Source organism: Apodemus sylvaticus, chromosome 13 (genome assembly GCF_947179515.1).
Source record: "Apodemus sylvaticus chromosome 13, mApoSyl1.1, whole genome shotgun sequence".
Classification (NCBI taxonomy): domain Eukaryota; kingdom Metazoa; phylum Chordata; class Mammalia; order Rodentia; family Muridae; genus Apodemus; species Apodemus sylvaticus.
The window spans coordinates 69,306,950-69,334,776 of NC_067484.1; the positions used below are offsets into that span (position 1 = coordinate 69,306,950).

Below are 27,827 nucleotides of genomic sequence, written 5' to 3' on the forward strand. Positions count from 1 at the left end.
CTCAAAAACAAACAAACAAACAACAAACAAAAACCCCAAAACAACAACAACAAAGGCCTGCTTGGTGGCCAGAAGTCGGTCACGGATACAGCTAGTCGCTTGCCGGCTCATCACGCTGTTTTCTCCACCACTACATTATGTCCTAACTTTTTCTTAAAGAGCGAGGGATAACCACACCAAAGAGAAGGGAGTGCCATTTCCTCTGTCTTCAGTCACTGACCACGCCACCCCGGGCCCTCGGGTGAGCCTCATGAATGATTAAGGGGAATTTGAGCGGCTCAGAAGCCATGGAGGCTGGAAAGGTGGTGAGCGCAGGGGCTGCTGTGGGCAGGCAAGCACCGTGCCTGCCAGGGGCTCACTCTGTCTCTTCCGTTCCACCTGCCAAAATGACTGTGGTGGTAGAGGTGGGGTCGGGTCAGGAATCAGGTAAGAGTGCTGAGGGAGTCGGATGTTGCTGGCCTGGCTTGCATGAAGCCTTGGATTTGATTCATAGCTCTGTATAAACCTGTCTAAAGAAGACTGAAAGATGTGGGAATCTAGTTGAGAGGTAGAATACTTGCCTAGTGCATGAGGGGTCCCAAGTTTAAGTCCCCCAAATTACACTCAATAGAAAAAAAAAGAAGGCCTAAGCGGAGAGCCTTCGGAGAGCTCAGGGTGGAGGGTGAGGGCGACGGCAAGGGCGGTGAGCTCGTCTTCTGTTAGGAAAACTGACATGACCACCCTCCTCTCTCAGGCCCCCAGGAGACCCATGGCCCCACATTTCTTTTAGAGGGACCCAAGAGCCTTCGCCTACTTCAGTCGGGCACTCTGGAGCCTCAGGTATGTGGTGTGGAATGAGGGAGCAGGGGAGGATGAATACACTACTACTGACCCCCGCTGTGTCCACAGGAACACGGCTTCACCTTTGACAGAGTGCTGGGCCCCGGCGCTGCTCAGGTAGGGGCTCTAAGAAAGGGAGGGGATGGATGCACTTAGGCCTCTGCATCCTGGCCGCTCAGTCTTTTTGCTCAGGGCATGCTGTCACCTGACAGAGGGGTGTGCCTGTGTGTTCCTACAGGAAGCAGAGCAGGAGCTATTGACACAAATCCGACCCATGCTGGCCACTGTGGGACAAGGGTACAATACAGCCCTCCTGCTCCAGGGCCAGGAACTAGAGGCGCCCAGGTTTGTGCCTCAGGTAAGGTGCCACCAGCACACAGGTATCCTAATATTCAAATATTATTTGGGAAATCTTTGCCTGCTCACCCCAGTCAGACTAGGGACTGACTAGGGACTAGCCAGACTGCGGCACACGGTGGTCCTTGAAGGACATTTTACCAAGGTTGCTTCATGCAGCCAAGAAGATGGAAGCCGTGGCTCGTGGATGGGCGAATCTGGGAGAAGCGACACCACAAATCAGATCCCTGGAGCTCTAACATTTACATGTCTTGCAACACCACAGATAACTACACTTGAGAGCTTTACTACCAAGGTTTCATTCAAAGTAGCCCCAAATCAAAATGGCTACCTCAGAACCTTACCACACCCACTACCCAGCTACAGTAAGGCCTACAGAAGATGCCTGCTTGCTTTTCAGCCTTCGGGGCATGAGGTCTAGGGTTGGAGACTTGAATCCTTTCTGTTCTGTCTACCATGTAACCAGCACTGAGGGACAGAAGGGTGTTTTCTCATCCCCACTGAGCTCCTCTCCCTACATTAGGTCCTGCAGATGCTGTTTGAGGAAGCTCTGCCTCGCTGCAGATCTGACCCTGTGCTTTGTACTCTCGGTCTGGTGCAGGTAAAGGGGGCTGGGGGCAGAGGCAAAAGAAAAGAGGGAAGGCGGGGCTAAGAGGGAAGGCGGGGCTAAGAGGGAAGGCGGGGCTAAGTGACACCACAGAACCCCAGGGATGCTTGTGGAGAGTGAGAGGAGGGATGGGTCCAGTCCCACTCTGCTACTTCAACCTGGGCTTGCCTCTTCAGGATCACATTTACGTCATTTTATTTTTTTAAATAGTTTTCTTTATTTTTCTTTATTCACTTTACATCCTTATCGCTGCCTCTGCTTCCCAGCTACCCTCCTCCCACAATCTTTCCTCCCATCCTCCCTCCCTTTCTCCTCTGAGAGGGTGGAGACCCCCCTGGGTATCTCCCTACCCTGGCACATCAAGTCTCTGCGTGGCTAGGTGCATCCTTTCCCACGGAGATCAGACAAGGGAGCCCAGCTAGAAGAACATATCCCACGGACAGGCAACCGCTTTCGGGATAACTCCCGCTCCAGTTGTTTGGGACCCACATGAAGACGGAGCTGTACACCCTGCTACATATGTGCAGGGGTGGGAAGGCCTAGATCCAGCCCCTGAATGCTCTTTGGTTGGTGGTTCAGTCTCTGAGAGCCTCAGGGTCCAGGTTAGGTGCCTTCGTTGGTCTTCCTATGGAGTTCCTATCCTCTTCCAAGCCCTCAGCCCTTCCCACAGCTCTTCTGTAAGAGTCCCCAAGCTCCACCCACTGTTTGTCTGTGGGTGTCTGCATCCATCTGAGTCAGCTGCTGGGTGGAGCCTCTCAGAGGACAGCCATGCTAGATGCCTGTCTTCAAGCATAACAGAGTATCAATACTAGTGTCAGGGATTGGGTCTCTAGTTGGGCTGGTTATTGCTTGGCCATTCCTTCATCAGACTCTGCTCCATCCCCTCTGCTCCATCCCCTGTTCCTGCATTTCTTGTGGGTGGGGTGGTGTCCCTATCGATCCACTGGGATTCCTGCCTGGCTCTGGGAGGTGGCATCTTCAGGTCCCCTATTCCCGATGCTGAGATGCACAGCTAAAGTCACTCCCACTGATTCTTGGGTATCTCTCCTATCCCAGGTCTCTGGCATGTCCTTGAGATCACCCCCACCTCCCCACCCCCGCCTGTTACAGATTTCCATTCATTCAAATGGCCAAAAGTTCTTGATCTCACTTAACCAGTGGGACCTACAGGAGGGGAAAGGCTTAGCTTATGACAGTTGTCTTTGTGTGATCCCAGATTAGCCACAGTGGACAAACTCAGGACCTGCTCTCCCCATGTCTGGAGGACCTGCCAGTACTGGATGTGACCCCTCTGGGCTTGTAAGTGTTGAGGCCCAATGGGACAGGGGCGCTTGCCTTAAAGTCACAGTGACATCTTCAAGATAAGCTATTAGAGGTTCTTACTCTGCCATCCCAGGGATAGGAAGCCCTGAGCTTGCAGTCACGCTTACTTGGGTCTAGACAGGCTCCCTGAACTCTCTTCCAACTCTCTTTCCTTCATCCCATGCCTATACATCGTATTGCTCTCATATCAAATATATTTCAATTCTCACGCCCACCTTCATGGCCTGAATTAGTCCAGTATCACACTGAGGGGTTCTGAACACCTCAGCGAACAGTTTTTCCCATCTTTGAAATGGTCCCAACTAACCTGTTCCCCTTCCTGGGAAGACCATAGGAGGTTAAAAACAAGGTTAGGAAGATGAGAGACACTTAAGGAGGCATACTGAGCTCCGAGCCTTTGGAGTGATTCTTGCGTGCTACCAACACTGTCACGGGCTTCACACCCAGACACGCTAGAGGTACCTGCGTAGCACAGGAGCTGAAAGGCTGTGTTCAGCTTCCCCTTACTTCAGGGTGGTGAAAGATGCCAGTGAAGTGGAGGTGTCTGATGCCCAAGCTGCCTCTGCGCTATACCTAAAGGCTGCTGGGAGCGAAGGCAGGTGAGGACCAGACATTTGTCATCCACTTACCCTCAGTCCCGGCACAAATCTAGGCTTCATTCCTGAGCTCTTGTCACGTCCTCTGCAGGGCCTGCTCTCTGCTCACTCTAACCGTGTCCTGCCCTGGGCCTGAAGCCCAGCAGCTGTGGCGAGGTATCTTGAGGATCATGCAGCTACCGAGAGACCCGTAAGCCTCAGTGGAGTGAGGTGGAGGCCAAAGTATCGATGTGAATCTAAATGTTTGAAGCTGAGACTGGAAAACCCCCAAGTAGCCAGCCCATCTTTATGCCCTGTTCCCTCAGTGTTCAAAAATAACGACGACTTCAAGTAGTCACAGCAAATAATCATTTCAGGCCAATTTGCAAGATGCTTAAACATCATGGAAATATTTCCTAATTCAGAAGTGTCTAAAAACAAAATAGAAACAAACGAAGAAAGGGACAAAAGTAACCTGAATACTAGGGTATTCTAAGGTTTCTTCTTTCTTTTATTATGTAAGAGTTTTTTGTTTAAAAAAAAAAGAAATACTCGCTGGGCGGTGGTGGCGCACGCCTGTAATCCCAGCACTCTGGGAGGCAGAAGCAGGCAGATTTCTGAGTTCGAGGCCAGCCTGGTCTACAGCGTGAGTTCCAGGACAGCCAGGGCTACACAGAGAAACCCTGTCTAGAAAAAAAAAAAAAAAAAAAAAAAAAAACCAAAAAAAAAAAAATACTCATTTATAGCCGGGCGTGGTGGCGTGCCTTTAATCCCAGCGCTTGGGAGGCAGAGGCAGGTGGATTTTTGAGTTCCAGGACAGCCAGGGCTATACAGAGAAACACTGTATCAAAAAACAAACAAACAAAAACAAAACAAAAAAGGATTTTGGATTCCCTAGAATTGGAGGTAAGGCAGGTTTGAACCTCCTGACATGGATGCTGGGACTTGAACCTAGGTCCTCGGCAAGAGCAGCAATCCCTGTTAGCCTCTGGTGGTATGAAGAAAGCTGTAAACATCTCTCTCATTGGGTACTTCCGGCCAGGGTTACTCCTCCCATCTACCACGGGGCCGACCTGGCCTTTCTTCCCTCCCCCTGGCAGAGACTGCCCCCTGCTGCAAGTACTGGCTGGAGCTGCTGCTGGGGAGGAGGTGGAGGGCTCCCTGCCCTGGATCGTCTCCTGGCTCCTGGCGGCAAACAGCTACTGTGGGGTACTTCTTCGTCTGGACCCGAGAGGTAGCTGAGAGTGGGGCTGGGGTCCTTCGGAAAGTTTCAGCTTGCTTCATGCTATTGACCTGCCAGTCCCTGCCCACTTGTGACTCAGTGAGAGAGCCTGATTTGCTGGGTGGGCCAGCATTCAGGGAGGTGCGGCATGGATGTAGAGTAGACACTCTGAAGACTGGGGTAGGAGTACTGCACACTCGGGCCAGAATGAGATACACAGCCAGATGGTCTCAGGTGTAAAAGGCTGGAAAACAACATCACCATCACACGGTTGGAGGACAGCTTCATGTTAAAGCACTTGCCTAGATACTTATGGCCTTGGAGTTGATTCCCAACACCTGGGGGAGGGGCAGCAGTTAAAGCTGGAGGTAGGTAGACAGGTGGCCTACATTGATCTATGTTTCAAAGTTTTCATTAAGTTAAAAAAAAAAAAAAAAGCCAGTCTGACCTTCTGTCTCCACAACCGACATTCATTTGACCAGCAGTTCCCAGACTTCCTGCTGTACCTAACTTGATGGGAGAAGGTAAGTTGGAACATCGCAACCCTCAAGATGTTAATCAGAATATAAAATTAGCCTATGTCTGCAGGCATTGCAGACGTGTAGGCAGGGGCAGATGTGTGCTTATCTGCAGGTTAGTTTTATGTTCTGATTAATGTCGCAGGCTTTAAGAGGCAGATGGTTTAGAGTTGCTGTGGATAAAAAGATGAATCCAATAGCAGCCTGAGCACAGGCCCATCAAGCACAGTAAAAGTCAAATAAGAGTTATTAGATGATGAGATGATGGTGGTGGTGGTGGTGGTGGTGGTGGTGGTGGTGGTGGTGATGATGATGATGATGATGACTATGAATAAGATGATGATCATTTTAGAATGGGGATTGAACCTAGGACCCAAACACATAGTAGGCAAGTCTACTGCTCAACTACATCCCTAGCCTCTTTGACTTTTTCTTTTGAGATGGATTCACTAAGTTTCAAAACTAAACCTTGAACTTGCTATCATGCCTTGGCCACAAGCACAGCTAAGGTGTTAGTCTAGGGTGTTGTCTCTTTCTAGGTAGCTCCCCAAGTTTGCTCCAGAATGCTCTGTTGGGGGCCTCAAGAAAGCGAGTGCAGGTGAATGAGGTGAAACCCACCCTGTGGAATGCAGGAGAGGAGATGAGGGCCCGCAGGGCCACCCTGAAGACGCTGCGTTTAGGCCTTCTTGGAGACACCCTGACAGATGGAGGATTGAACCAATTGGAAAGGGCACTCTGGGAACTCCAGGTGAGCAAGGTGAGACACAGGGACAGCTTCCTCAGAGGGGGCCAATACCCACTGAGTCCTTACCTCCTAGGTGGTGAAAGCCTGGGGCTCAAGAAGCCACGCCTCCAGAGGGCCTGAGACTGTGAGGCTCTGTGAACCTCAGGTAAATTTTCTCATTCAAACTCTTGGATACATGTCCACTTCCTCTTCTTTGTTAACAGAGTATTCTATTTATTTATTTATTTAATAAAGATTTGTTTATTTGTTTATTTATATGAATACACTGTCACTCTCTTCAGACACACCAGAAGAGGCCATCGGATGCCATTACAGATGGTTGTGAGCCACTATGTGGTTGCTAGGAATTGAACTCAGGACCTCTTGAAGAGCAGTCAGTGTTCTTAACCACTGAGCCACCTCTCTCTCTAGCCCTCCACTTATTTAATGATTCCCAACTATTTGTTGACCATGCACCACATGCTGGGTACTAGGTACAGAGCCATGTTGGCCCGGGAGTTCCCTGACCTGGTACAATTTAGTCTGAGAAGAGACAATTACATTGCTGCGGTCAGTGCTCTGAAAAGCTGGGCAGCCCCTGACTCAGACATCAACATGCCTTGAAAACAGAGGAAAGCAAGATCCCCTAGGAAGTGAGTTCTGATGGACTGTATAAAGATAATGAAGAACATTCTAGGCAGAAACTGAAACCAGCAGATACTTTTGATATCTTTGGGGAATGGCAAGCAACTTAATTTGCTGGAGAACAGAGACAGAGAGTCAGGACTAGAGTGGTGCTAGCGGCAGCCCGGGCACACAGGCTTTGTAGATCTAAGGAGACATTCGGTCTGTCCCTTGAAGGCTAAAGGCGAGTCTCCGAACTACTTTAAGCAAGGAAGATACTCGGCTCATCTGTCAGGTAAGCAAACTGAGGACCTGTGAGCAGCCCAGGGTCACAGATGTCTCACTGCAGGCTCTGGGATGGGACGCTTGAATTCCATTGGGTCCTGCGCTCCTCTATCTTCCCCATGCTGTGACCTTTAATACAATTCCTCCTGTGGTAATGACCCCCTCCGCCCAATCATAAAATTATTATCATTGCTATGGTCCTAACTGTAATGTTGTTGCGGTTATGAATCACAAAGGGAACATCCATGTTTTCCCAGTGGTCATAGGTGGTTTCCCGGTGGGCATAGGCGACCCCTAAAACGAGTTTCCTTTCACTTACTATGGGTCGCGACCCACAGGTTGAGAATCAGTGCTTTAGATGAAGCCTTTCTGGTCCAAAAGGGGGCACTGTCTTCCAGGACTTGTCTCAAGGCGCTTTTTTTTTTTTTTTTTTTTTGGCAGTTGCATATTCATAACAATCATGAACCCAGCCCCTTTCTTTCCTTTCCTTTTCTTTCCTCTCCTCTCCTTTTTTCTTTCTTTCTTTCTTTCTTTCTTTCTTTCTTTCTTCTCTCTTTCTTTTTTTTTTTTTTTTTTTCTTTGAGACAGGGTTTCTCTGTGTAGCCCTGGCTGTCCTGGAACTCTTCTTTTCTTTTCTCTTTTCTCTTTTCCTTTCCCTTCCTTCCTTCCCCTCCGCTTCCCTCCCCTCCCTTCTCTTACCTTTCCTTTCCTTTTCGAGACAGTCTCACTATGTAGCCCTGGCTGGTCTTGAACTCAGAGATCCTACTCCTTGTGCCTCCTGCGTGTGGGGTTATGAACATGTGTCACCATGCCTGTCCTCTTTCCCCCCCTTTTTTGTTTTTTGGCAGTTGCATATTCATAACATTCATAACCTATTTTCACTGACCTAGGATAGGGAATTAGGCTTGTTAGCCACACACCCCTGCCCACCCCCCATCCCTGCCCCCAGGGAGTGTTTTACTGCCATGAGCTTTATTTGCATTGTTATTCATCCCCTCTACAGTGTGTGTGTGTGTGTGTGTGTACACTTTTAAGTGACTTGTGACATTTTCCTCAAGAGGCAGGAAGAAGAGGATTTCTAGGGTCTGGGCTTCGCCTAAAGCATCCCCTCAGGCACTGTGAGGAACAGGTAATAACACTTCACATACCCCCCAAAACAACAGAAAAGTTGGGGGACTAATGGGGCCTCAAGCCCTGTGCTGTCATCAGGGAGGAATGGAGCTTCTGCAGACATGGACCTAAAGGTTCCCTGGATCTCATGGGGAGGAGCTGCTGACCTACCAGGATGGATCACAGTGGTGGGGTCCTTCTACTACTATAGTATGCATCAGCCGGGGCATTTCCTCTCTCCACTCATGGCCTCCCAAGTCTCATCTCAGTCTGTGGACCCTCCCAGGCCAGTTAGATTCTGTGATCAGCTGTAGCATTGAAGTTCTGTTGGAAAGGTTGGTGTTTGTTCCAGATGCCCTGCTTTCTGACTAAACCTCAAATCATGCCCGTCATTTAGGCCAGTCAAGCCCCAGATGTGGCCCTGCAGTTCTTTCTGGCCCAGGCCCGGAGGCAGAGACTTCAAGAGGAACACCGGATTTGGATCCAAGAAGCGCTGGAACATTTGGGACACCAGAAGGAAGTGGCCTGTGAACAGAATAAAGGCTCGGCAGCAGAGGAGGTGCAGAGGGAGAAGCATGGAACTCCTTGTCCCTAGGCCAGACACTGTGACAGGGTCTAGCCGGGATCATAAACAGCTGGTCCATGTGCATGCCACGCCCCTCTCAGCCTTGTGGGACACAGAAGAGGCCATACTCAGAGCTGTTTGCTATGAGGGGCAGCCACAGGCAGGTGGGAACAATGATGTCCTCTTTACCCAGGCTGGCCTGGGTGTCAGTGGGCACTGGGCCCAAGGAGAGACCCAGAGGTGAACTAGAGTCAGCCCAGGAAGTCACTGCAGTTAGTTCCATGAGGGTGCTCAGTCAATAGTTGTTTAAGAGATAAAATATGTGGCCACATACCACTACCACAGTATAGGCCTCTTCACACCCAGGAGGCTGAAGAGTTCAAGGACAGGTTAGCATATAACGAAGACCCTGTCTCATTCCCATCTTCTCCCTGAAAACATACACACACACACACACACAAACAAACTTGTGTATGTGGCAGTTGGGTATGTGTTCTCAGGTAAGGCAGAATTGGGAACAGAGGGAAACAGCAGCAAAACTGAAACCACTGATTGTTCTGTCTGGCTAGAGCCTAGAAAGTGTAGTCAGAGAGAAGGTTCCAGAGGCAGCGTGTCACGTCTCTGGGTCTGGATTTAACACTAGTGAGGACGGGGAACTCTTGAAAGCATGTGTCCTTTCAGTTTCAGCTCTGTCCAGGGGTAGCCATGGGGATCTGGTCAATTAGATTACTTCCTCGATGCACTGTTTGCAAATCTGCAAAAGGGAAACTTTGTCATAAGGCTGTTAAGGATTACATGAGATCATATGCATGAAATATTTAGCACAAAGCCTTGCACAGAGGTGTCACTCACCCAAAAGTACAACTTATCTTTGCAGGCTTGCGAGGAGAGAGAGAGTCCATGGAAGGAGCAGGCAGTGCTGAAGCTTCGGGTGGAAGCGCTGCAGGCGGAACGGGACATGGCAGAGCAAGATCTGGTGGCCCTATATGACTTGTATGTCCAGGCCACCCGTGCTCGGACATGCCACTTGCTGCAGGTCAGTGGAGACAGAGGGCAGGCCTTAAGTTGGTGCCAAGGCTGATGGACCAGCAAGCACCTCTGAATCTGCACACAGGTATTCCGAGCATGGCAGGGCATGTGGGAGGAGAAGGCCATGGCCACAGAATGCCACCACCGCAGTCTGCTGGCTGGCATCCTCCAAGACACCATTGATCTGGCCTTGAAGAACCAGGAACTCCAGGCCCGGAACCAGCAGCCTGAGCAGAGTGCAGACAGGGCCAGCAGCACTGGAGTCCTGCCTGGAGAAAAATCTGACCCAGAACACTCTGGGGCTACTTTCCTTTGTCCTCATTCATGAAGGTCCAGAGGGGAGAGGAAGGTGGGGGCATACCGACAAAAATGGCTCTCATTACAGAAACCTACCATCACCACCACCAACTCTGTCTCCTTGTACCAATCTCTGCTAAGTACCCAATACTTCGAAGATTTTTTTTTCAGCTCTTGTGTTTGTGCCATTTGACCCTCATTCAGAGAAAACCTGTACTAGTAACTGCCCAAGGACAGTCAGATAAGTAGCAGAGGGACCACTCTTCTTCCTGTGCTGGGGATAGACCCCAAGGCCTCTGCACACCAAGCATCTTCTTTACCTTTGAACTACTGCTCTAACCCTGCCACCTTTTCTTTTTTGAGACATGGTCTCAGCCCAGGCTGACCTGGAACTTGCTATATAACTAAGAATGATTTTTACTTACTGGCTTTCCTGCCTCCAACTTCAGAGTGCTGGGACTGTATGCTGGCATCAGGACAACCAGCTCTTGTTTTGAGAAGCCCACCTAGTATTCTACCATAAGAGGAGGATCTGACGTTTCCCTGGCCAGGATTTCAAAGGAGTAAGAGTCAGAACAGTAGCTAGGTATGCCACCTCAGGCCCATAAACTCTGCATTCTTGAGGCTGAGGCAGGAGGATTGCTTCTAATTTGAGGATAGCCTGGGCTATAGAATTCATTCCAGGCTAGCCTGGACTATGATGTGAAACCCTGCTCCAAGACATATTTGTGGACTTAAGTGTCCTAGTTTGTTTGAACTTCTAGCCTAATTCGTTCTGCTGGGCTGAGTATTTTCTATTCCCAAGAATCTCTAAATTCCTCAGAGCTTAAGGTGATTAAAAGAATAAAAAATTTTTTTTTCAGTGCTGGGGCCCAGATAGGGCGTTATACACGTAGACAAGTACTTGGTTCCTGAACCATCTCAGCTCTTCATTTTCTTTGAGGACAACTCAAATGTAGCTGAGGCTGGGATATATGACCGCCATGGCGGCCTGAGGTGCTGACCCCCTGGAGATGGAGTTATGGGTGTCTGGGTATTGAATTTGGGTTCTCTACAAGAGCAAACTTCTATAAACTTAACCACTAAACCAGCTCCATTTGTACTCTTGGTCCTTCTGCCTCTATCTCCCCAGAAGAGTGACAAGTTTGCATCATCACACGCTCTCAATGGTTCCGACTGAGACATGGTCTCATCAAGCAACTCAGCCTGACCTTAAACCTGAGGTCTTCCTTCTCTACCTCACAGAGATGGGATCACAGACCTGCCCCACCATAACTGGTCAAAACCGTCTCAGATCCACAGAGCTCCCAAAAGGAACAATGCCACTGGCGACAGCTGGGAGAATCATTTTCTCCCACTCTAAATGTTACTCCAAAATTACTTAGGAAGCTTGGTTAGGAAAATCATGCTTGTGGGGAGCCATGAAACACAGAAGACAGGGCAGCTATAAATGGTTGTAGGAAGCACCCTACACCCTAGAACACTTTATTAAGACCTTATTGCTGAAGTAGTTAGACACTGATTGGCTATAAACATTTTCTGGACCTGGTCCCTGGTTACTCTGCAGAGCCCTCCCAAGCTGTCGGAAGTGAGGACACCACGGAGAGTGGGAAGAACAGTACCTCCTAAGTGCTTCCGAGGTAAAGTAGGCTTCAACAGGGCTCTCGAGTGAGCACAGGGGTCAGGAGCGTAGGCTCAAGCCAGAGCCCAGGGGCAATGTTCCCTGAGATGAGTCAAGGCCCAGCTCCCTCCAACCTTTGCAGAAGAGTGGGTGGTAAGGGGAACAGCACTGTGGCACCACAGACTAAGCATCTCTTATGTGGAAATCACGCTGGGCTCGAGCAGTCAGCACCAAGCTTCAGGACAGTCTTCAGGAGTGACCACAGCAGGTAAGAAGACTGAAGCTTCAGTTGGAGCAGCCATGGACATGCAGGACAAGGCAGGGCTCTTCAAGGACAGGCTGCCCAGGCCTGGGTTTGGGGCTCCGAGCTCTTGAGTATGAAGGAGTACAGGAGTGCAGTTAGGTGTTTCCTTCACCAAGCCCACTCTTTATACCTCTTAGGGGTGACCCTCCCACCTGAACATGCGAAGGCTGACCTGGACACCTTAGCTTCTCTTACAAGGCACTTGTTACAGGGCTGCTAGGGAACGCAGTGGGGGATGGGAGGTGATTCTGGTGGTGGCATCTAATCTACACAGTCACAAGTGGAGGTGGTCAAGGACTTAGGGGCTACCATAGTACAAGCACACAGCCAGACCAATGAGTGATGCGGCCAAGAAGAAGACGGCTGTGAGCTGCAGCTGTAGCAGCACTGCTGACAGCACAGCATTGACCACTAGCGAGCAGGACACGACGAAGAGGCGCGTGATGCTGCTGCCGTGCTTCATGACAGCTGACATGAGCAGCCCATTTACAGCCTGGTTCAGTACCACAAGCACTGCCCATCCAGAGAAACCCTCTAGGAAGCCGGGGCCCGGGCCACTGCCGGCATACAGTCCAAGGTTCAGGATCACCCCAAAAGTATAGAGGAAGAGGTTCTGAAGAGCCAAGGGCAACCGCTGTCGCTTCATGATCAGCTCTGTGTACACGGAGGACAAGCCAGAGATGAGGCAGTATAGGATGAGGAGCAGAAGTCCCAGTGGAGTGATATGCAAGGGCATGGGACGGGCTCCGGCTGCTGATGGGGGCCCAGGAAGGCTGTTCATGGGTTCCTGAAAGCCACCTGATGCATAGCAGGCCCCTGCAGCCATCAGCAGCAGCAGCGCCAACCCCTGACGCGCAGAGAGGCGATGTCCAAGGCAGAGGCAGTACAGTAGAGCTGTGCTTCCAATCTTGAGATTGCTCAGCACCTGATAGGTGCTGGGGTCCATGTGGTGCTGCAGATAAATCACCAGGTTGTTGTTGGCGCCATAAAGCAGGGCTGATAGTGCAAAAGGAGCAGCCTGGCGCCAGGGTAGTGTGCCCTGGGGCCATGTTTGCCAGCCTACCAGGAGGGAGAAGGCGCACAACAGGAGCTTGGTCAGCTCAGTGAGTAACACAGCTGAGGAGGGCCGGAAGGGCACTCGGCCATCCACGTGGCACAGTGCTAAGAACGGTGCGTGGGCACCATACATGGCAGTGGACAGGAACAGCAACAGGGTCCAGCGAGCCTGTCTCGGGCGGGCTAGGCCTGGCACACCCCCATCTTCTACACTCATGGCCCACACCAGACCCTGGATGGCCTGGGTAGCTAGCAAGGGACAGAGGGACTGGGACACATTTGTAGGAAGTTGAACATAGAACTGTGGTACGGTCACCAGAGAGAACACTGAGGGTCAGAGACAGCTGCACATTCCAGTTAGGTCTTGAAGAGGGAATTCATAACCCAGAGTTTTGGGGGTCGGTCCCATGGAATTAGGGAGGGAAGGGGTCTAGGATGCAGGCTGCCAAAGCACTGTCCACTCTCTGCAGGAACAAAGGCAGGGACGAGAGAGGCAGAATAGGTGGAGTTAGCACATGAACAAAGGCAGGGGAAGCCAGAGAGAATGCCTGGGATAGAAAGGTCTCTACCTGCAGGCCCAACATGCTGCTCCTGCTTCCCCTAAAGGGTCTAGTCAGGCCCCTTTCGTAGTGACCTAAAGTAGTTCTTCAGTGTCTTCTCCACGTTGGGTACAGCATATGACTGAGCTGCGTAGAGGCCAGTGCAGGTGCCCACTGCAAAGCCCAGCACTGCGGATGCCCTCAGTTTGGCCACCACGTATCCTGCCAGGAATCCCTTGAAGAATGGGGAGGACACGACAGAGCTATCCTGCAGGGAAAAACCACACAGGGAAATCAGTGTGCTCTCCTTTTCTCTGCCTAGGAGCTAAGCTGGGCTTGGAGCATTCGTCACCCGCTCCTCACTGCTGACAGCTGGGTTCTTTTCTCTAAAGACTGTCTCTAAATTCTGGAGCTCAAAAAAGAACATAGGAGTCCCAAGCCTTCAGTGGACTTGAACCAGAACCCCATTCAGCCAGAATGCCAACGAGGCATTCCAAGGAACCCGAGTCCCTCCGTTTCACCAGCTTCATTTCCAAATATGGTCTCTGATGACTACAAACTAACCTCCTTACTCCTGCTTCATGCTTGTAATGCTGCTTATCACCAAGGCTCTATCTCTGTAGTACCTGGAATGTTCTCTCTCTCTCTCTCTCTCTCTCTCTCTCTCTCTCTCACACACACTCACACCCTTCGTCTATTTAAAACCCACGTACAATCTCAGCTCAAGTACTATTCCCTTCTCCCCACTTTCTGGTTTGTCGACAAGTCTCTTGTGTGTAGCACTGGCCTTGTGCAGAGGCTAGCCTGCAGCTTCCTAGGCAGACCGGGTTGGCCTTCAACCTGTGTGCACCACAACAACCAGTTCAAGTGCTATTTTCTCAGGGAGACTTGTCTTGCGCCCTCAACATCCACTGCAAAAAAAAAAAAAAAAAAAGGAAAAAAATCTCTTTTTCAACATTTCTAAGAGCAACTGGACCCTTACCTGGCCTACATCACTGTTGACTTCATCTTCCACACGTTGCTGTAGACGCTCCAGCTGGTTCTTGAGAAATGTCAGGTCCTTAAGCTTGGGCAGAGAATCCTAGGACAAGGGAGAGGCTGGCTCCAGCAGACATGACCCAGTCCCATGCCCTGCTCAATTTTATCAGAGGCTAGGAACTAGGTGAGCTGTGGGAGGGATGATGGGAAGAACCAAATAAATCTCTTCCTACTAAGCCTTCCAGAGACGGCAGTGATAAAGGAAGACAGACACTGAAAAGATGCACATGGGAGGTGACGGGTGGAGTGCACCAGGAACTTACAATTACAGAATCATATAGCAAGCAGAGGAACTTCCATTTTAACTTTATATAGGAAGCACTACGACTAAAGCACAAGCTTGCCGAAAATGGTCATTTGCCTTCTTTAACTACTGTGTTCCAATACCTAAGAAACTCGCAGGCTATTAGGAAATCTGTGAGCGACAGTGGGTTTCCAGACCAACTGTGGATAATGGGTTGAAGCCGTTTCATGTACATTTCAAGGCTAACCTGATATATGCTTAGGCCATTCCAAACTGAACATGATACATGAATATGTGAGAAAGTAGCTGTCAGCAAGAGTATGACTAAACGACTTGAGCCTGGTAGCATGTGAGTATGAAATTGGACGAATGAGCAAGGCGCGTTTGAATGAGGGTGGTGGTAAGGGAGGACTGGAAACGCAGTGTCTGTAAGTCAAACTTCAGGGGCTAGAGAATGGACCCGGGTGAGGATTGTTACAGAGTGAATATGTTTGAATGTGTGCTCATAGTAAGGTACCGTGTCCGTCCCCAGAAGGGTAACCCTTCTGCCCCGATACTGTTGAGGTAGTTGTATAGGAACTCAGAAAAAAGGTTATCCCTGACGTCTCTGTTCAAAACAAATGGATAAGGGATGTGAATACCACGCCGACTGAAGCAGCCCTGGCTTTCAACTCACCTTGTCATCCGCCATCTTCCCCCGCCGAACTTGTTGCGCACGCGCAGTCCCGCCTCTTCATGTCAAAGGCTACTTCCATTTTTAGAGGCACTTCCGGGGCATTTTTGAGGGGCGGGGGCGGGGGCGGGGACGGGGGGAGGGGGAAGGCGGGGCGCTTTTGGTGAAGGCCGTCCTCGCCGATCAGGCCACAGAACTGCTCCCGTCTGGTTTTTTGCTGTGTGCGCGTGCAAGGGTAAAGGTCGGAGCGTGATGATCTCACGCTCCACGCGATGATCTCATTCGTGCCCCCGTGCACAGTGTGCATGATCTCCTCGTCCGTCTTCCGCCGTCCGAGGAACTCATAGTGCGGAGTTCGTAGTGTCAGTACGCTTCGTAGGACATACGCACCGAAACACGCGAGGACTCGGGAAACCAGACGCGCAAGCATCTCAGGCCCGCCTCTGCCCTTCCCCAAGGCCGTCCCTATCCCGCCCAGTGTTTGCGCGGTGTTAGTTGGCCCGGCGGTCTCCGGCGCAGAGAGGCTGGGCTTGTGGCCCCTGCAGCTCCGGAGGTCGCCTTGGGCTGAGAGCGCGGGCCGGCAGAGGCAATGCTGGGCAAGGATTATATGCTGGCCATCATTCTGGTCAACTGTGATGGTGTGCACCGAGGGTCCGGTTGGGAGGACCAAAAACCGAGGGGGAGATGAGGGATGAAGGAAGGCTACCCGAGGTTCAAACACGAGGTGGTGGTGGTTGGCGTCTCCGGGATGAGAACCAGGGCATAATTGAATCTTGATCTTTGCCTGTGCTATCTTTAAGATGGGAGTTGATACCTAGGTTTAGGGCTGTCTCCTATGGGATAGAGCGAGGGTGTTGGGAGTTCATGAATAACATATGTCCTTGCTTTAATGTCTTGTTCCTGTAGATGACTTGTGGGGGGACCAAAATCTGGAGGGGGAAACAGGCCTACCCCCTGGCTGGAGAAAGATCCGTGATGCTGCAGGAACTTATTATTGGCACGTACCCAGCGGTAGCACTCAGTGGCAGCGCCCAACCTGGGAGCTAGCAGGTGCAGAGGACCCAGGAAGGGTAGGTAGAACAGGAGGGAGTCTGAACTTATGAGTGGTCCCAGGCCTGCTGCTACACTGACTCATCTCTACTCCATAGGGAACAGAGGGGATTTGGGAACTGCGACCCCCCAAGGGGAGATCTTTCTCCAGCCTGGACAGTTCATTGAACCGGAGGTAACGGGTGGCCCAGGCCAAATGAAAGCCTTGAGGTTATTGTAGCACTCAAAGGAATGAAGCTGGATCCACAAATTGCTTTTCTTTTTTGAGACAGGGTCTCAGGTCTCACTGTGTATGAATGCTCTAACTGGCCTGGATCTCATAAAGAAGATACCATGCCTGTCTCCACATTTTGCTTTTAAACTGTGCTTCTGGGGACTCTTGTCTGTTTGGGGCTCTCTTTGTACTTGGCTTTGTCTCATGTCCTTGATTTTGAGTATTTTGAATTTTGTCTGTTGCACGTTCTTATCATTAGATCTATGTTCTGTATTCTCTACCACGACCGATCGTGTTCTAATAGATTCCATCCACTGGCTTCATTTCTTTTGGGGGTTCCTATTCTATGTTCTAGACTGTCTTCTTCTGGTTTGAAGCTTTTGTCCACATTTTTAATTCATATCCATATCTATGTCTTTTAGTTTATGTCTGTATCTTATGTCCTGAATTGCTTCAAATTTTAAACTACTCTTTGCTGATTTACTATATTCTGAGCCCTATTTTTTCTGGGTTTGTATTTGTGGGGCTATATTTTGGGTCTTGTCCCAAATATATTTTGTTCTGCACTCGATCAGGTAGGCTAGGTTTCACCATTGCCTCTAATGTGGGAATCTTAATCCTTTTACTGTCTCTACTCTCTGTTCCAGTAACTCTCTAACATGGTATAGTGAAGATTCCTATGTCCGGAGCCTGGAGCCAGGAGCTAAGGTAGTGATTGGGCATGAGTTTAAGACATTGGGGGATCTCAAGAGAAAGCTGAGGGGCAGAATAGTGAAGAGTGGGGTTCATTAAGTGTAAAGAGTAGGACTGCCTGAGTTTGTATGTGTGGATCTTCTGTCATCCGCCACTCCACTCAACATCTTGTCACTTCCTTTTCCCTATCTTGTCAGTGCTTTGCAGTCCGCTCTCTGGGCTGGGTAGAGGTCCCCGAGGAGGACCTAGCACCAGGGAAGAGCAGTATTGCTGTCAATAACTGTATCCAGCAGCTGGCCCAGACCCGAAACCGGAGCCAGCCTCATGATGGTGCCTGGGGTGAGGTGAGCTGTCTCATTTCCCAAGGGGTCAGCCTATGCCTCAGCAGAGGTAGGTTTTTCCTGAGTTGCTTGTTTGCTAGGTTAGCCACCTTTGTCAACTCTCTCTCTGTCCTTGGCAGGGCCAGAATATGCTGATGATCCTGAAAAAAGATGCCATGAGCCTGCTGAATCCCCTGGACCACAGTCTGATCCATTGTCAGCCTCTGGTTCACATCCGTGTATGGGGTGTGGGCAGTTCCAAGGGCCGGTGAGGACTTCTGTATTCCCCCGAGCGAGAGTTGCTTCCCCCTGTCCCCTTGCAGGCTGTGATCCCCACTGATGCTGAACCCTTGGACACAGATCCTCTGATGTGGACCCAGCACGGCCTTCCCTGCCTGGTTCATCCCTGGTTGGGGTGGGTGGGCCCGGCTCAGCAGGGACAGATAGGGGAGAGTCTGAGAGACTCTGAGAGACTGGGCTGATTTTCTCCTGTGCTCCCACATGCTTCTGGAACAGTGACAGGTATGTAATAACTAGGTGTGCTAAGCCCTGTCCGTGACTTCCCCATCCCAAGAGTGCCATATCTTAACCCTAACTTTAGAAGCCTCTACAGGCACTTGGAAGCCCCTGCCCCTAACTAGTTTTATTTTTGCTTCTGCCAGGGACTTTGCTTTTGTTGCGGGTGACAAAGACAGCTGTATGCTCAAATGTCATGTGTTTCGTTGTGATGTGCCCGCAAAGGCCATAGCAAGTGCTCTACAGGGGCTCTGTGCACAGGTAAAGGCCAGTGGTGGGCAGGGGATATGGAGTTGGGATAGGGTGAGCTTGGCCCCTTACTCTGATGTCTCTCCTGTGTACCTCATGCTACCTGCTTTGTATTTTAGATCTTGTCAGAGAGGGTAGGAGTCAGTGGAGAAGCTGCTTGCTGTTCCCCAGATCCTATTTCCCCTGAAGACTTACCAAGGCAAGGTATGGGGAAGGGCTTGTTGCATTGCAACATCAGGATATTTTTGTGAAAGACAGAGATAGTAAGGAGGCTGAGGTTCATGGTTATTTAGCTTTTCCCAGGAGAGTCCAGACCTAAGGACCCACAAGCAGTGAATTGGAGGTTTTCTCTAGGTTTTCCTTTACTAGCAACAGTTTGAGTTGAGTAACTTTAGTAGCTTGAGTCCTAGCATATTCATTAGTGTGGGGAAGCTGGGGATGGTAAGGCACACCTGGAATCCCAGCACCTAGAAGGCAGAGATAGAAAGACTGTCACACATTTAAGGTCAGTCTATTCTTCATAGAAAGTTCCAGGCCAATTCCAGGTTACATAGTAAAACCCTGTCTTCAGTCTACAGATAGGAAGGGTTGGGAAAGGGGTAATTGCATTTCTATGCTTGCTTAGTGTGTGATATGTATATTTCAGTGGAGTTGCTGGATGCAGTGAGCCAGGCTGCTCAGAAATATGAGGCACTATACATGGGGATCCTACCAGTCACCAAAGCCATGGGTGAGGACTGAGGGGGGCCGATGGGTGTGGGTGTGTTAGGAAAGGGGAAATGGGTGAAATAAGGTCTATGCTGTAGCTAGTCTTTTAAGAGTTCTTGCATGGCCTTATATACCTGAAGTATGTATGTCCCTTCTTCCAACTCAGAATTCCAAGCTCAACTCCATCCATTCTCTTCCCATCTCTTTGAATCCTAAGTTAATAAAAGAGTTCTAGAAACTCCCAGGAGACCCTTTCTATCCAAGCCAGACAACACAGTGGGCATATCTCCTCAGGTATGGATGTGCTGAATGAGGCCATTGGTACTCTCACTGCTCGGGGGGATCGGAAAACCTGGGTCCCTGCTATGCTCAGTGTGTCTGACTCTCTGATGACTGCACATTCTATTCAGGTACCACTAAAGGTTGAAGTTCAGGGCCTTGGAGGGTGAACAGGCATGTTGAGGTGGGGTGTGTGTGTCTTTACTTGGTTCTGGAAGTAGTGTGTCTGGCCATTGCTTAGTTTATAGTGATTAGGCTTTATGTGGGCAGGCAGAGGCTGGTGCCGAGGAAGAACCACTGTGGCAGTGCCCTGTTCGTCTTGTAACCTTTATTGGTGTTGGCCGTGATCCGCATACCTTTGGCCTCATCGCTGATCTTGGTTGTCAGAGCTTCCAGTGTGCAGCTTTCTGGTGCCAGCCTCATGCTGGGGGACTCTCTGAAGCTGTGCAAGCTGCCTGCATGGTAAGTTGGGGATGGAGTGGGAATGGGAGAGGGATTTCCCTGAGGCCACTCAGTACTGTGGAGTGGGCTCAAGATGGGCAGTTCTCCTTAAATCATAACCCAGTGATCCCAGGGCCAAATCTGGTTCACAAACATATCTGGCTTTTTAATACTGTTTTTGCTAAGTTTTGTGTTAGTTACCAATATTTGAAGTCTAGGGCATTCCACATAATAATTGCTATTTCTGTTTATCTTAAAGTATAGGGAGTGCTCTCTCTCTCTCTCTCTCTCTCTCTCTCTTTCTCTCATGAACACACATAACATATAACACATTTCAGCATTTGGATGAAGTTGTGCTATATAGAGTGGGCCCCATTTTACTGATTCAGCATATTTCTTGATGTATGTGGCCATTAAAATGTAGGATGCAGGCTGGAGAGATGGCTCAGACGTTAAGAGCACTGTCTGCTCTTCAAGAGGTCCTGAGTTCAATTCTGAGCAAGCATATGGTGGCTCATAACCATTTGTTATGGGATCTGATGCCTTCTTTAGGCATACAGATGTGCATGCAGATAGAGCACTCATACATTAAATAAATAAATCTTTTTAAAAATGTAGGATGCTTAAACTACACTATTCAGTTCACTTAATTCACTTATTAATTCACCAAATGAGTGTCTGCAGGGTCCAACTACTATAATTAATGCAGAGAATTCATCTGTATAGAAGGCCCACACAGACTTTGCTATTATAGAATACTCTAATAGAACATAAACACATCAGAAATAAGATACATACCACATGATGATGGAGATGGCTCCTCAAGAGGCATAAAGGCTACCGGTAGGGGAGAAAAAGGCACCAGAGGAAGAGACATGAGGCAGACACCGCAGAGAACCTCAGGCGTGGGCATGAGAGCGGTGTTAGTGGATTAGAGCACCTGAAAGAACAGGGCATGAACGGCCTGTAAGAGGATGGAGAACAAAGGGAGTGGCAGAAGCCTGGTCATGAAAACTCCATTAGCTTGGGGCAGGGGCTCTAAGGACCTGGTGAAGGGTGTGAAGCAGGAAAGTAACGTGAGATTTGTGGATTTTACCTACTTAAGCTACAATGCTTACAAGAGGAAGTAGGAAGGCTAAGTAGAATCTGCTCTGAATAATTTAAATAAGAGGTTGATTGGGAAAGTTATTTTGGGAATGGGTTGAGTTTATAGACATTTTCCTCACCAGAGAATCTGTTTTGCAGAGACTGGTACAGAACAGTGAGAAATGAAGGAGATTCTCTCTCTCTCTTTTTTTTTTTTTTTTTTTGGATTTGGTTGTTTTTCAAGACATGTTTTCTCTGTATAGCTCTGGCTGTCCTGGAACTCACTTTGTAGACCAGGCTGGCCTCGAACTCAGAAATCCACCTGCCTCTGCCTCCCAAGTGCTGGGATTACAGGCGTGTGCCACCACCTCCAGCGGAGGAGAGTCTCATAGTGGTAGGTATAGTTAAGAGTGCATGTTTTGGCCAGGCAGTGGTGGTGAATGAATTCCAGCATTCACTTAGAAGGTGGATCTCTGTAATTTTGAGGCCAGCTTTGTCTATAGATTGAGTTCTAGGACAGCCAGGCTACACAGAGAAACCCTGTCTCCAAAAAAAAAAAAAAAAAAAAAAAGCAGACAACAACAAAAAGAGTGTAAGTTTTGCAGCTGGACAGACTTACATGTCAATGTCAGTTCTAACATTTTCTATTTGTGAGACCTTAGACCAGTGTTTCTTAACCTAATGCTGTGATCCTTTAATAGACTTCATATTGTGGTATCCCCTAGACATAATATTACTCCATTCCTGCTTTATAATTTTGATCTTGCTACTGTTATGAATTGTAATGTAAATGTCTGATATGTGACCCCTGTAGGGGGTCGCAATCCAAAGGGTGAGAACCATCGCCAACCATAGCCTTAAACAAATCATTTGTTATCTTGGGACCATTGTTATCCTCATTTGCAAAATGAGTTTAGCAGCACTTCATAAATAACTAGGTTAAATTACATTATCATTCAAAGCTCTTAACACAGTATCTAGCTTTCCTTAGGTGCTCACTAAATGTCAGGCTTTATGTTTTTGTTGCTGAGAGGTTCCTGGGAATGCTATAGATACTTGAGACATGACTATGGGCATTGTATCAAACCGAATTCTTGGCCAGTTTCTTGCCTTATGGAAGCTTTTAGGTGTGCAGGGGCAGAAAACTGGATGTTCACATTCCCGTTCTTCCTAGGTTCAGTACCAGAAGTGTCTAGTGGCCTCAGCAGCTCGGGGTAAGGCCTGGGGTGCTCAGGCCCGCGCTCGCCTGCGGCTCAAGCGGACCAGCTCCATGGACTCTCCAGGCAGCCCTCTTCCTCCCCCTCTACTCAAAGGAGGGGTTGGGGGTGCTGGAGCAGCTCCTCGAAAGCGGGGTGTCTTCTCATTTCTTGATGCCTTCAGGCTTAAACCTTCTCTTCTCCATAGTTGATCTTGAGGGCTAGGGAAAGAGGCTCTTCCAGTCCCTAGGGTTCTATAGCCTCTCACCTTCCTGCCCATCCCTGATCCTTGCCTCCTCTGCACTTATTACCAAGTTCGTGGTTTATATGGATGACTGAGAGGCCCTGCACTGTAACTTAGGCCTGTGGCACCCCTTTCCTTGGGCCCTTTGGTTCCTTGCCGCTGTCCAGCCCTGGACAATTGGCTCTACCTCAGCAACTTTATAGCAGAATCATTGCAAATAAAAATCCCTCAGTGACCTCACTAGTTATGAGTATATTGACCTGGGCTAAGACTGGGGGCCATGAGCCTGTGTGAGGTGGGTATGTATGCTTGATGTTGGTGACTGCCTGTAGTCATAATTAGAGGGCATGGTTCATAATGGAAATCTGACTCCATTCATTCAGCAAACAGTTTCTAAGAGCTTTCTTCTATCGGATATTCAAGTAGGCCTACTTGTAAGGGTTCCTTCTGAGACTTTCAGAGGAGAAACAACCAAATCAGAGAAGACAGAAGATACCATGTAGTTTAACCAGGAATTATCAGAGGGTTGTGGGAGCTGACACTTGTCCAACGCATATCAGAAGACTTCTGAAGAGTTGACATATCTGAGTACTGAAGATGAGCTCTTGTTAGCAAGCCTAGAGAAAACCAATGTAAAGATTGTGCAGGGCAGCCTACTGATATGTGACCTTCCAGAGGTGGACATACGTGGTTAGCTATGGCAGGAACTTACGGTGTTTGAATTTGCTTCTGAGAGCAAACTAGGATACATTAGAAAAAAACTATTTGGTATTGTGTGATAAGGGCCTCAGATAATTAGCCAGTTGTCCTTTAAAGAACTGGTGCTGGGCTCTCTAGGCAGCTCCAATACCACCAGGCTGCTCGAGTGAGTGAGTTACCGCCCCGGAAATGACGTGATGCCCCGCTGGCGGTGCGGAAGTGGAGATGGCGGAGCTGTACGTGAAGCCCGGTGAGCGCGGCCGGCGGGCTGGTGGTACTCGCCTTGTCCTGTTCCCTCAACCCCCCCTTGTGCCCTCCGTTGGTCTGTTGGGTTCCTGGTCTCGTTTCACACACTTCCTCGCCTTCGCAGGCAACAAGGAACGCGGCTGGAACGACCCGCCACAATTCTCCTACGGGCTACAGACTCAGACTGGCGGACCCAAACGCACTCCCCTTACTAAGAGGGTCGCGGCCCCACAGGATGGATCCCCTAGAGGTGGGTGAGGGCCGTGGGCAGAATCCTGTACAAAAAAGAAAACATGGTGTCTGGAATAAATCTGTTCCATCAGCCTATTTTCCTCAAGGACTCCATAAGAAGGGCTGGGAATCCAAGGTTCAGCGCAGGCGCTTTTTGAGCCCGATTTTTTGCAGCTCTAAATATTAGTAAACGGTATGTTGGATAAAAGGACTCCATACTCTTCATTTAGACGTTTTCAAATGTTTAGAGCGATCAAATGCCTAGATCACTCCCCAGGATCCTATAGTCTTTGTGTTATAAGCATCTTAGATTTCATGTTATTTACTTGTTTAATTGGTATTTACTGAGCACCCGTCGAAATACTGTCAAGAGCCAGGAACTGTTTGGATGCAAACTAAAAAACGGTGAACAAACTAACAGGTTTTTCAGCCGGGTGGTGGTGGCGCACGCCTGTAATCCCAGCACTCCGGAGGCAGAAGCAGGCGGATTTCTGAGTTCGAGGCCAGCCTGGTCTACAAAGTGAGTTCCAGGACAGCCAGGGCTACACAGAGAAACACTCACTGTCTTGGGGGGGGGGGGAACTAACAGGTTTTTGACTCCACAGTCTATATTAGCTCGAGATAAAATGACACATGAAATATTGGTAGAGAGTTTGCAAAGAAAACAGGGGAAGCAATAGTTTCTATGTAACCAAGGTATCTGGGGAGGGGGCTATTTAATCACAGAAATATGACAAGTTAGGAACTAAAAGATGCAAAAGCATTTCAAGCTCAAGAGACTGGTAAGTGCAGTCTCTTAGATGAGAACAACTTGGCCTGTTCAGAGACTTAAGTAGAGTGCTCCAAAAGATTTTTTTTTTTAAATGTAGGGTTGGAAAGTGGTGGGATGCTCTATTTGATTTGGTGTAATGGGTTTGAATATCATCCCCAAAGGAGAGGATTAGAACCTTAGGGTTCTCTAGCACCTAATGAATGCATAGAGAAGACTGGTTAGAATTAAATCTTTTTTTTTCTCCCTTCAAGACAGGGTTTCTCTGTGTAGCCCTGGCTGTCCTGGAACTTACTCTGTAGACCAGGTTGGCTTTGAACTCAGAAATCTGACTGCCTCTGCCTCACAAGTGCTAGGATTAAAGGCATGCACCACCACTGCCTGGCCTAGAGTTAAAATCTTAAATCAATATTGAAGGTAGTTTAAATAAGTTAGAGATAAGAGACCTGGAGATTTAACATTTCTGCAATTAGTATTCAAAAGCAGTTGGATCTCTTTTGAGTTTGAGTTGAACCTGGTCTAAAAAAAACTCAAGCCTCCAGGACAGCCAAGGCTATGTAGAACAGATCTTTAAAAAAAAAAAAAAGAAAGAAAGAAAGGAAATGGAGGAAGAGAAAATAGAATATGAAGTGGTTTTTGATAGTAGATACTATGCAGCCTATTTGTACATTCTTGGCATGATAATTTGTATTTGATTCAATTTTGTGAACAAAGTTAGGGAAATGAGAAGATAGGAATAAAATGAGCATTATAGGGGACTAAGCCTTATTGCTTGATGTAAACATTTTAGCCCCAGAAACTTCTGGACCGCCTCCAGTGGATCATCCACCTCCTTCAAGTAAGGCTTCCCGGCCTCCTCCCATGGGGAGCTGTCCTGCCACTGGTGTGGAGCCCCCAAGTTCCCCAGTCATTGAGTCTGAGACTCTGATAGAAGATGTGCTGAGACCTCTGGAACAGGCATTGGAGGACTGCCGTGGTCACACGAAGGTAGGCTGTGGCACTTCACGGGGTGGAAAGGACTTCTATACAATCAAGTATGGTTCCTAAAGACAGATCTTCTGATAGCCTCTTAAGCAATCTCTCAAAATCTTTCCAGGAAAAGGGACATTGATGTCAGAGGGATCCTCAGGACTTTTGAAGGACCAGCCAGTAATAGAGTCTTTGTCGAGATGAGTTATATTTAACTCCTATTAGTGAGTTATAAACTTATTTATTTTTGTAACAAAGCCATTCAGAATATACTGTTGATTTTGTACTCCATCTGGGAGAGACAAACAAGCTTTGTATGAAGGTCTCTTCAGCTCTCTGGAGGCAAAGGATTGAAAGACACGGAAGCAGCATGATTGTCCGCTTCGAATGTTCAGATGTTATATTGAACATTACGATGAGTCTCTGAGGGGCGGAGGAGGCATTGAACATTTAAAATTCTTGTTGTGTATATCTTTTGGGAGGACATTGGCTTTATCATATTTGTAGTGGAGCGCCTCTAAGCATTAGGTAAAGGAATATGAACTCTAATGTCCAAGAATCAAACTCCTGAGCCAGAGTGAGCACATGCCAGCAGCACTGAACTGGATGGGCTTCTGTTTCAGAAGCAGGTATGTGATGATATCAGCCGACGCTTGGTGTTGCTTCAAGAACAGTGGGCTGGAGGGAAGTTGTCAAGACCTGTAAAGAAGAGGATGGCACTGCTAGTGCAAGGTATGGATGGGGTCCTTTATCCTCCCGTTGATGGCTGAATTGGTGGTACGGTTTTACTTGATTGGGAGGGGAGGAATGGAAGACAAGACTTACTGCTATTTACTTGCTCAAGCCCTATCTCTCTTCAGAACTTTTACATCATCAGTGGGACGCAGCAGATGACATTCATCGATCACTCATGGTTGACCACGTGACTGAGGTCAGCCAGTGGATGGTGGGAGTAAAAAGATTAATTGCAGAAAAGAGAAGTCTATCTTCAGAGGAGGCCAAAGGAGAGAAATCTACAGTGGCACCTGAGAACCAGACAATACCAGGCTTCCAACAGTCACCATAATGCCCGTGGCTCCCCAGACTCACTTCAGATGACTTCCTATGCCTTAGTGTGGAAGGCGTCTTCTCACTTGGCTCCTATTTACCACCAGGGAGACTATTGGTCTTGTTAGGCTTGACCAAAGATCCTATCTAGGCCACTGCAAGATCACTTGTTACTCATATGTATATTTCAATAAACATCTCAATGGTGGGAAGTGGGTAGGAAAGGTGAACCATTCTGATGCCAGACTGGTTCTTTCTGATGTCAGCTTCCCTGCTTCATGGATACTACTGCTTGTCCCATTCATCAAAAAGGACCTTGATAGGGATAGCCAGATTGCTCCCGGCGCTTCTCAAAATTAGACTGAACAGTGTATTTATAATGTGGCATGGTATCTTTGGATAATATTTCAGCCTGAGAACAGATTCAAACAACTGGAAACGTCCTGTCAGAAGAAACCATCCTTCTGCTGTATCTCTGGTGTATTGGTGTAAAGAACAGAACCAGTGATTGGGTTTTCTGCTATTTAAACTGAAGGAGAAAAGACCAAATTTCTGCATTTCTCCAGTGTAGTAGCATACACCGATGGTCCTAACAGTTGAGATATGGAGGAAGAGGAGTTCAAGGTTTTGCTGTATTACAACTACATAGTGACTCTGAGGCCAGCCTAAATGTTGCTATTCTATTTCAACAACCAGATTAATGATACTGGAGGTCAAGATAATCTGATTTACTGAACAAGATAATGCATGATTTTGGACTTCAGTGTAGGCCCTAAATTCTTTCTTTTTAAGAGAGATTTATGTTCATGAGTATTCTGTCGGAAGTGGAGGTATTATCTGAAAAAACTGAAGATTTTCCTAAGTATTCTGTCTACATGTATGCTTACACACCTGAAGAGGGCATCAAATCCCATTGTAGATGGTTGTGAGATATGCTTTTGTTGCTGGGACTTGAATTTAGTACCTCTGGAAGAGGTGCCAGTGCCCTTAACTACTGAGCCATCTCTCCAGTACCACTCCAAAGTCATTTCTTATTTGTTTTTTGGATTTGTTTTTTTGAGACAGGGTTTCTTTGTATAGCCCTGGCTGTCCTGGAACTCACTCTGTATGTAGACCACGCTGGCCTCTAACTCAAAAATCTGCCTACCTCTGCAGGGATCCCAGAGTGCTGGGATTATAGGCATGCGCCACCACCGCCTGGCTTCCAAAGCCATTTCTAACACCTTTAAAAAAAGAAGAAACAGCTGGAAGCAGAAATATACTGGTAGTTATGCTAAGAAGAGGATATAAAGTTTCTAGCATTGAATTGGGGATTGGTACTTAGCAGTAGTAAGCAGAAA

General features: G+C 48.5%; 5 protein-coding genes across 7 annotated transcripts; 3 read left to right on the plus strand and 2 right to left on the minus strand.

The window, feature by feature from the left end:
• The first annotated feature begins 1,093 nt into the window (after window positions 1-1,093).
• On the plus strand, window positions 1,094-10,806 carry LOC127663578 (uncharacterized). The gene is made up of 12 exons (XM_052155237.1): window positions 1,094-1,177; window positions 1,700-1,777; window positions 3,000-3,082; window positions 3,619-3,705; window positions 4,782-4,915; window positions 5,961-6,169; window positions 6,240-6,311; window positions 7,007-7,064; window positions 8,113-8,183; window positions 8,562-8,723; window positions 9,607-9,765; window positions 9,844-10,806. Exons 1-12 carry the CDS (start codon window positions 1,094-1,096, stop codon window positions 10,084-10,086), a joined length of 1,440 nt encoding a protein of 479 aa, XP_052011197.1. The 3' UTR covers window positions 10,087-10,806.
• Window positions 10,807-11,500: 694 nt separating this feature from the next.
• LOC127663579 (probable UDP-sugar transporter protein SLC35A4) lies at window positions 11,501-13,286 on the minus strand. The gene has a single exon (XM_052155239.1). It carries the CDS (start codon window positions 13,251-13,253, stop codon window positions 12,279-12,281), a length of 975 nt encoding a protein of 324 aa, XP_052011199.1. The 5' UTR covers window positions 13,254-13,286; the 3' UTR covers window positions 11,501-12,278.
• LOC127663581 (SLC35A4 upstream open reading frame protein) lies at window positions 12,834-15,621 on the minus strand. Of its 3 annotated transcripts, none has more exons than XM_052155243.1 (4): window positions 15,534-15,621; window positions 14,558-14,656; window positions 13,606-13,843; window positions 12,834-12,932 (listed from the first exon to the last, which is right to left on the minus strand). In XM_052155243.1, exons 1-3 carry the CDS (start codon window positions 15,546-15,548, stop codon window positions 13,646-13,648), a joined length of 312 nt encoding a protein of 103 aa, XP_052011203.1. In that variant the 5' UTR covers window positions 15,549-15,621; the 3' UTR covers window positions 12,834-12,932; window positions 13,606-13,645. The 3 variants fall into 3 exon arrangements, with proteins under 3 accessions (XP_052011203.1, XP_052011202.1, XP_052011201.1); XM_052155242.1 differs by lacking the exon at window positions 12,834-12,932 and adding an exon at window positions 13,382-13,500; XM_052155241.1 differs by lacking the exon at window positions 12,834-12,932 and having other exon boundaries at window positions 13,382-13,843.
• A 75-nt stretch (window positions 15,622-15,696) lies between these two features.
• On the plus strand, window positions 15,697-22,769 carry Apbb3 (amyloid beta precursor protein binding family B member 3). The gene is made up of 13 exons (XM_052155244.1): window positions 15,697-16,168; window positions 16,437-16,600; window positions 16,679-16,755; window positions 17,442-17,502; window positions 17,685-17,831; window positions 17,948-18,075; window positions 18,324-18,329; window positions 18,449-18,584; window positions 18,692-18,776; window positions 19,219-19,302; window positions 19,575-19,690; window positions 19,830-20,021; window positions 22,261-22,769. Exons 1-13 carry the CDS (start codon window positions 16,120-16,122, stop codon window positions 22,492-22,494), a joined length of 1,479 nt encoding a protein of 492 aa, XP_052011204.1. The 5' UTR covers window positions 15,697-16,119; the 3' UTR covers window positions 22,495-22,769.
• Sra1 (steroid receptor RNA activator 1) lies at window positions 19,928-26,867 on the plus strand. Its single transcript, XM_052155240.1, has 6 exons — window positions 19,928-20,021; window positions 23,364-23,475; window positions 23,596-23,721; window positions 25,262-25,458; window positions 26,064-26,172; window positions 26,301-26,867. The coding sequence occupies exons 2-6, from the start codon at window positions 23,451-23,453 to the stop codon at window positions 26,504-26,506; spliced, it is 663 nt and encodes a 220-aa protein (XP_052011200.1). The 5' UTR covers window positions 19,928-20,021; window positions 23,364-23,450; the 3' UTR covers window positions 26,507-26,867.
• Window positions 26,868-27,827: the final 960 nt, after the last annotated feature.

Bases quoted from the DNA above. Each gene is read 5' to 3' on its own strand.
- LOC127663578 (XM_052155237.1), top strand. From the start codon at position 1,094: ATGCTGGCCACTGTGGGACAAGGGTACAATACAGCCCTCCTGCTCCAG. The intron at 6,170-6,239 runs GTGAGCAAGGTG...CTTACCTCCTAG, and splicing joins GGGCACTCTGGGAACTCCAG to GTGGTGAAAGCCTGGGGCTC. The intron at 6,312-7,006 runs GTAAATTTTCTC...TGTCCCTTGAAG, and splicing joins TGAGGCTCTGTGAACCTCAG to GCTAAAGGCGAGTCTCCGAA.
- LOC127663579 (XM_052155239.1), bottom strand. From the start codon at position 13,253: ATGAGTGTAGAAGATGGGGGTGTGCCAGGCCTAGCCCGCCCGAGACAG.
- LOC127663581 (XM_052155243.1), bottom strand. The intron at 13,844-14,557 runs GTAAGGGTCCAG...TTTTCCCTGCAG, and splicing joins TCAACAGTGATGTAGGCCAG to GATAGCTCTGTCGTGTCCTC.
- Apbb3 (XM_052155244.1), top strand. From the start codon at position 16,120: ATGCTGGGCAAGGATTATATGCTGGCCATCATTCTGGTCAACTGTGAT. The intron at 19,691-19,829 runs GTACCACTAAAG...TTATGTGGGCAG, and splicing joins TGACTGCACATTCTATTCAG to GCAGAGGCTGGTGCCGAGGA. The intron at 20,022-22,260 runs GTAAGTTGGGGA...CGTTCTTCCTAG, and splicing joins CTGTGCAAGCTGCCTGCATG to GTTCAGTACCAGAAGTGTCT.
- Sra1 (XM_052155240.1), top strand. From the start codon at position 23,451: ATGGCGGAGCTGTACGTGAAGCCCG. The intron at 25,459-26,063 runs GTAGGCTGTGGC...CTTCTGTTTCAG, and splicing joins ACTGCCGTGGTCACACGAAG to AAGCAGGTATGTGATGATAT. The intron at 26,173-26,300 runs GTATGGATGGGG...ATCTCTCTTCAG, and splicing joins GATGGCACTGCTAGTGCAAG to AACTTTTACATCATCAGTGG.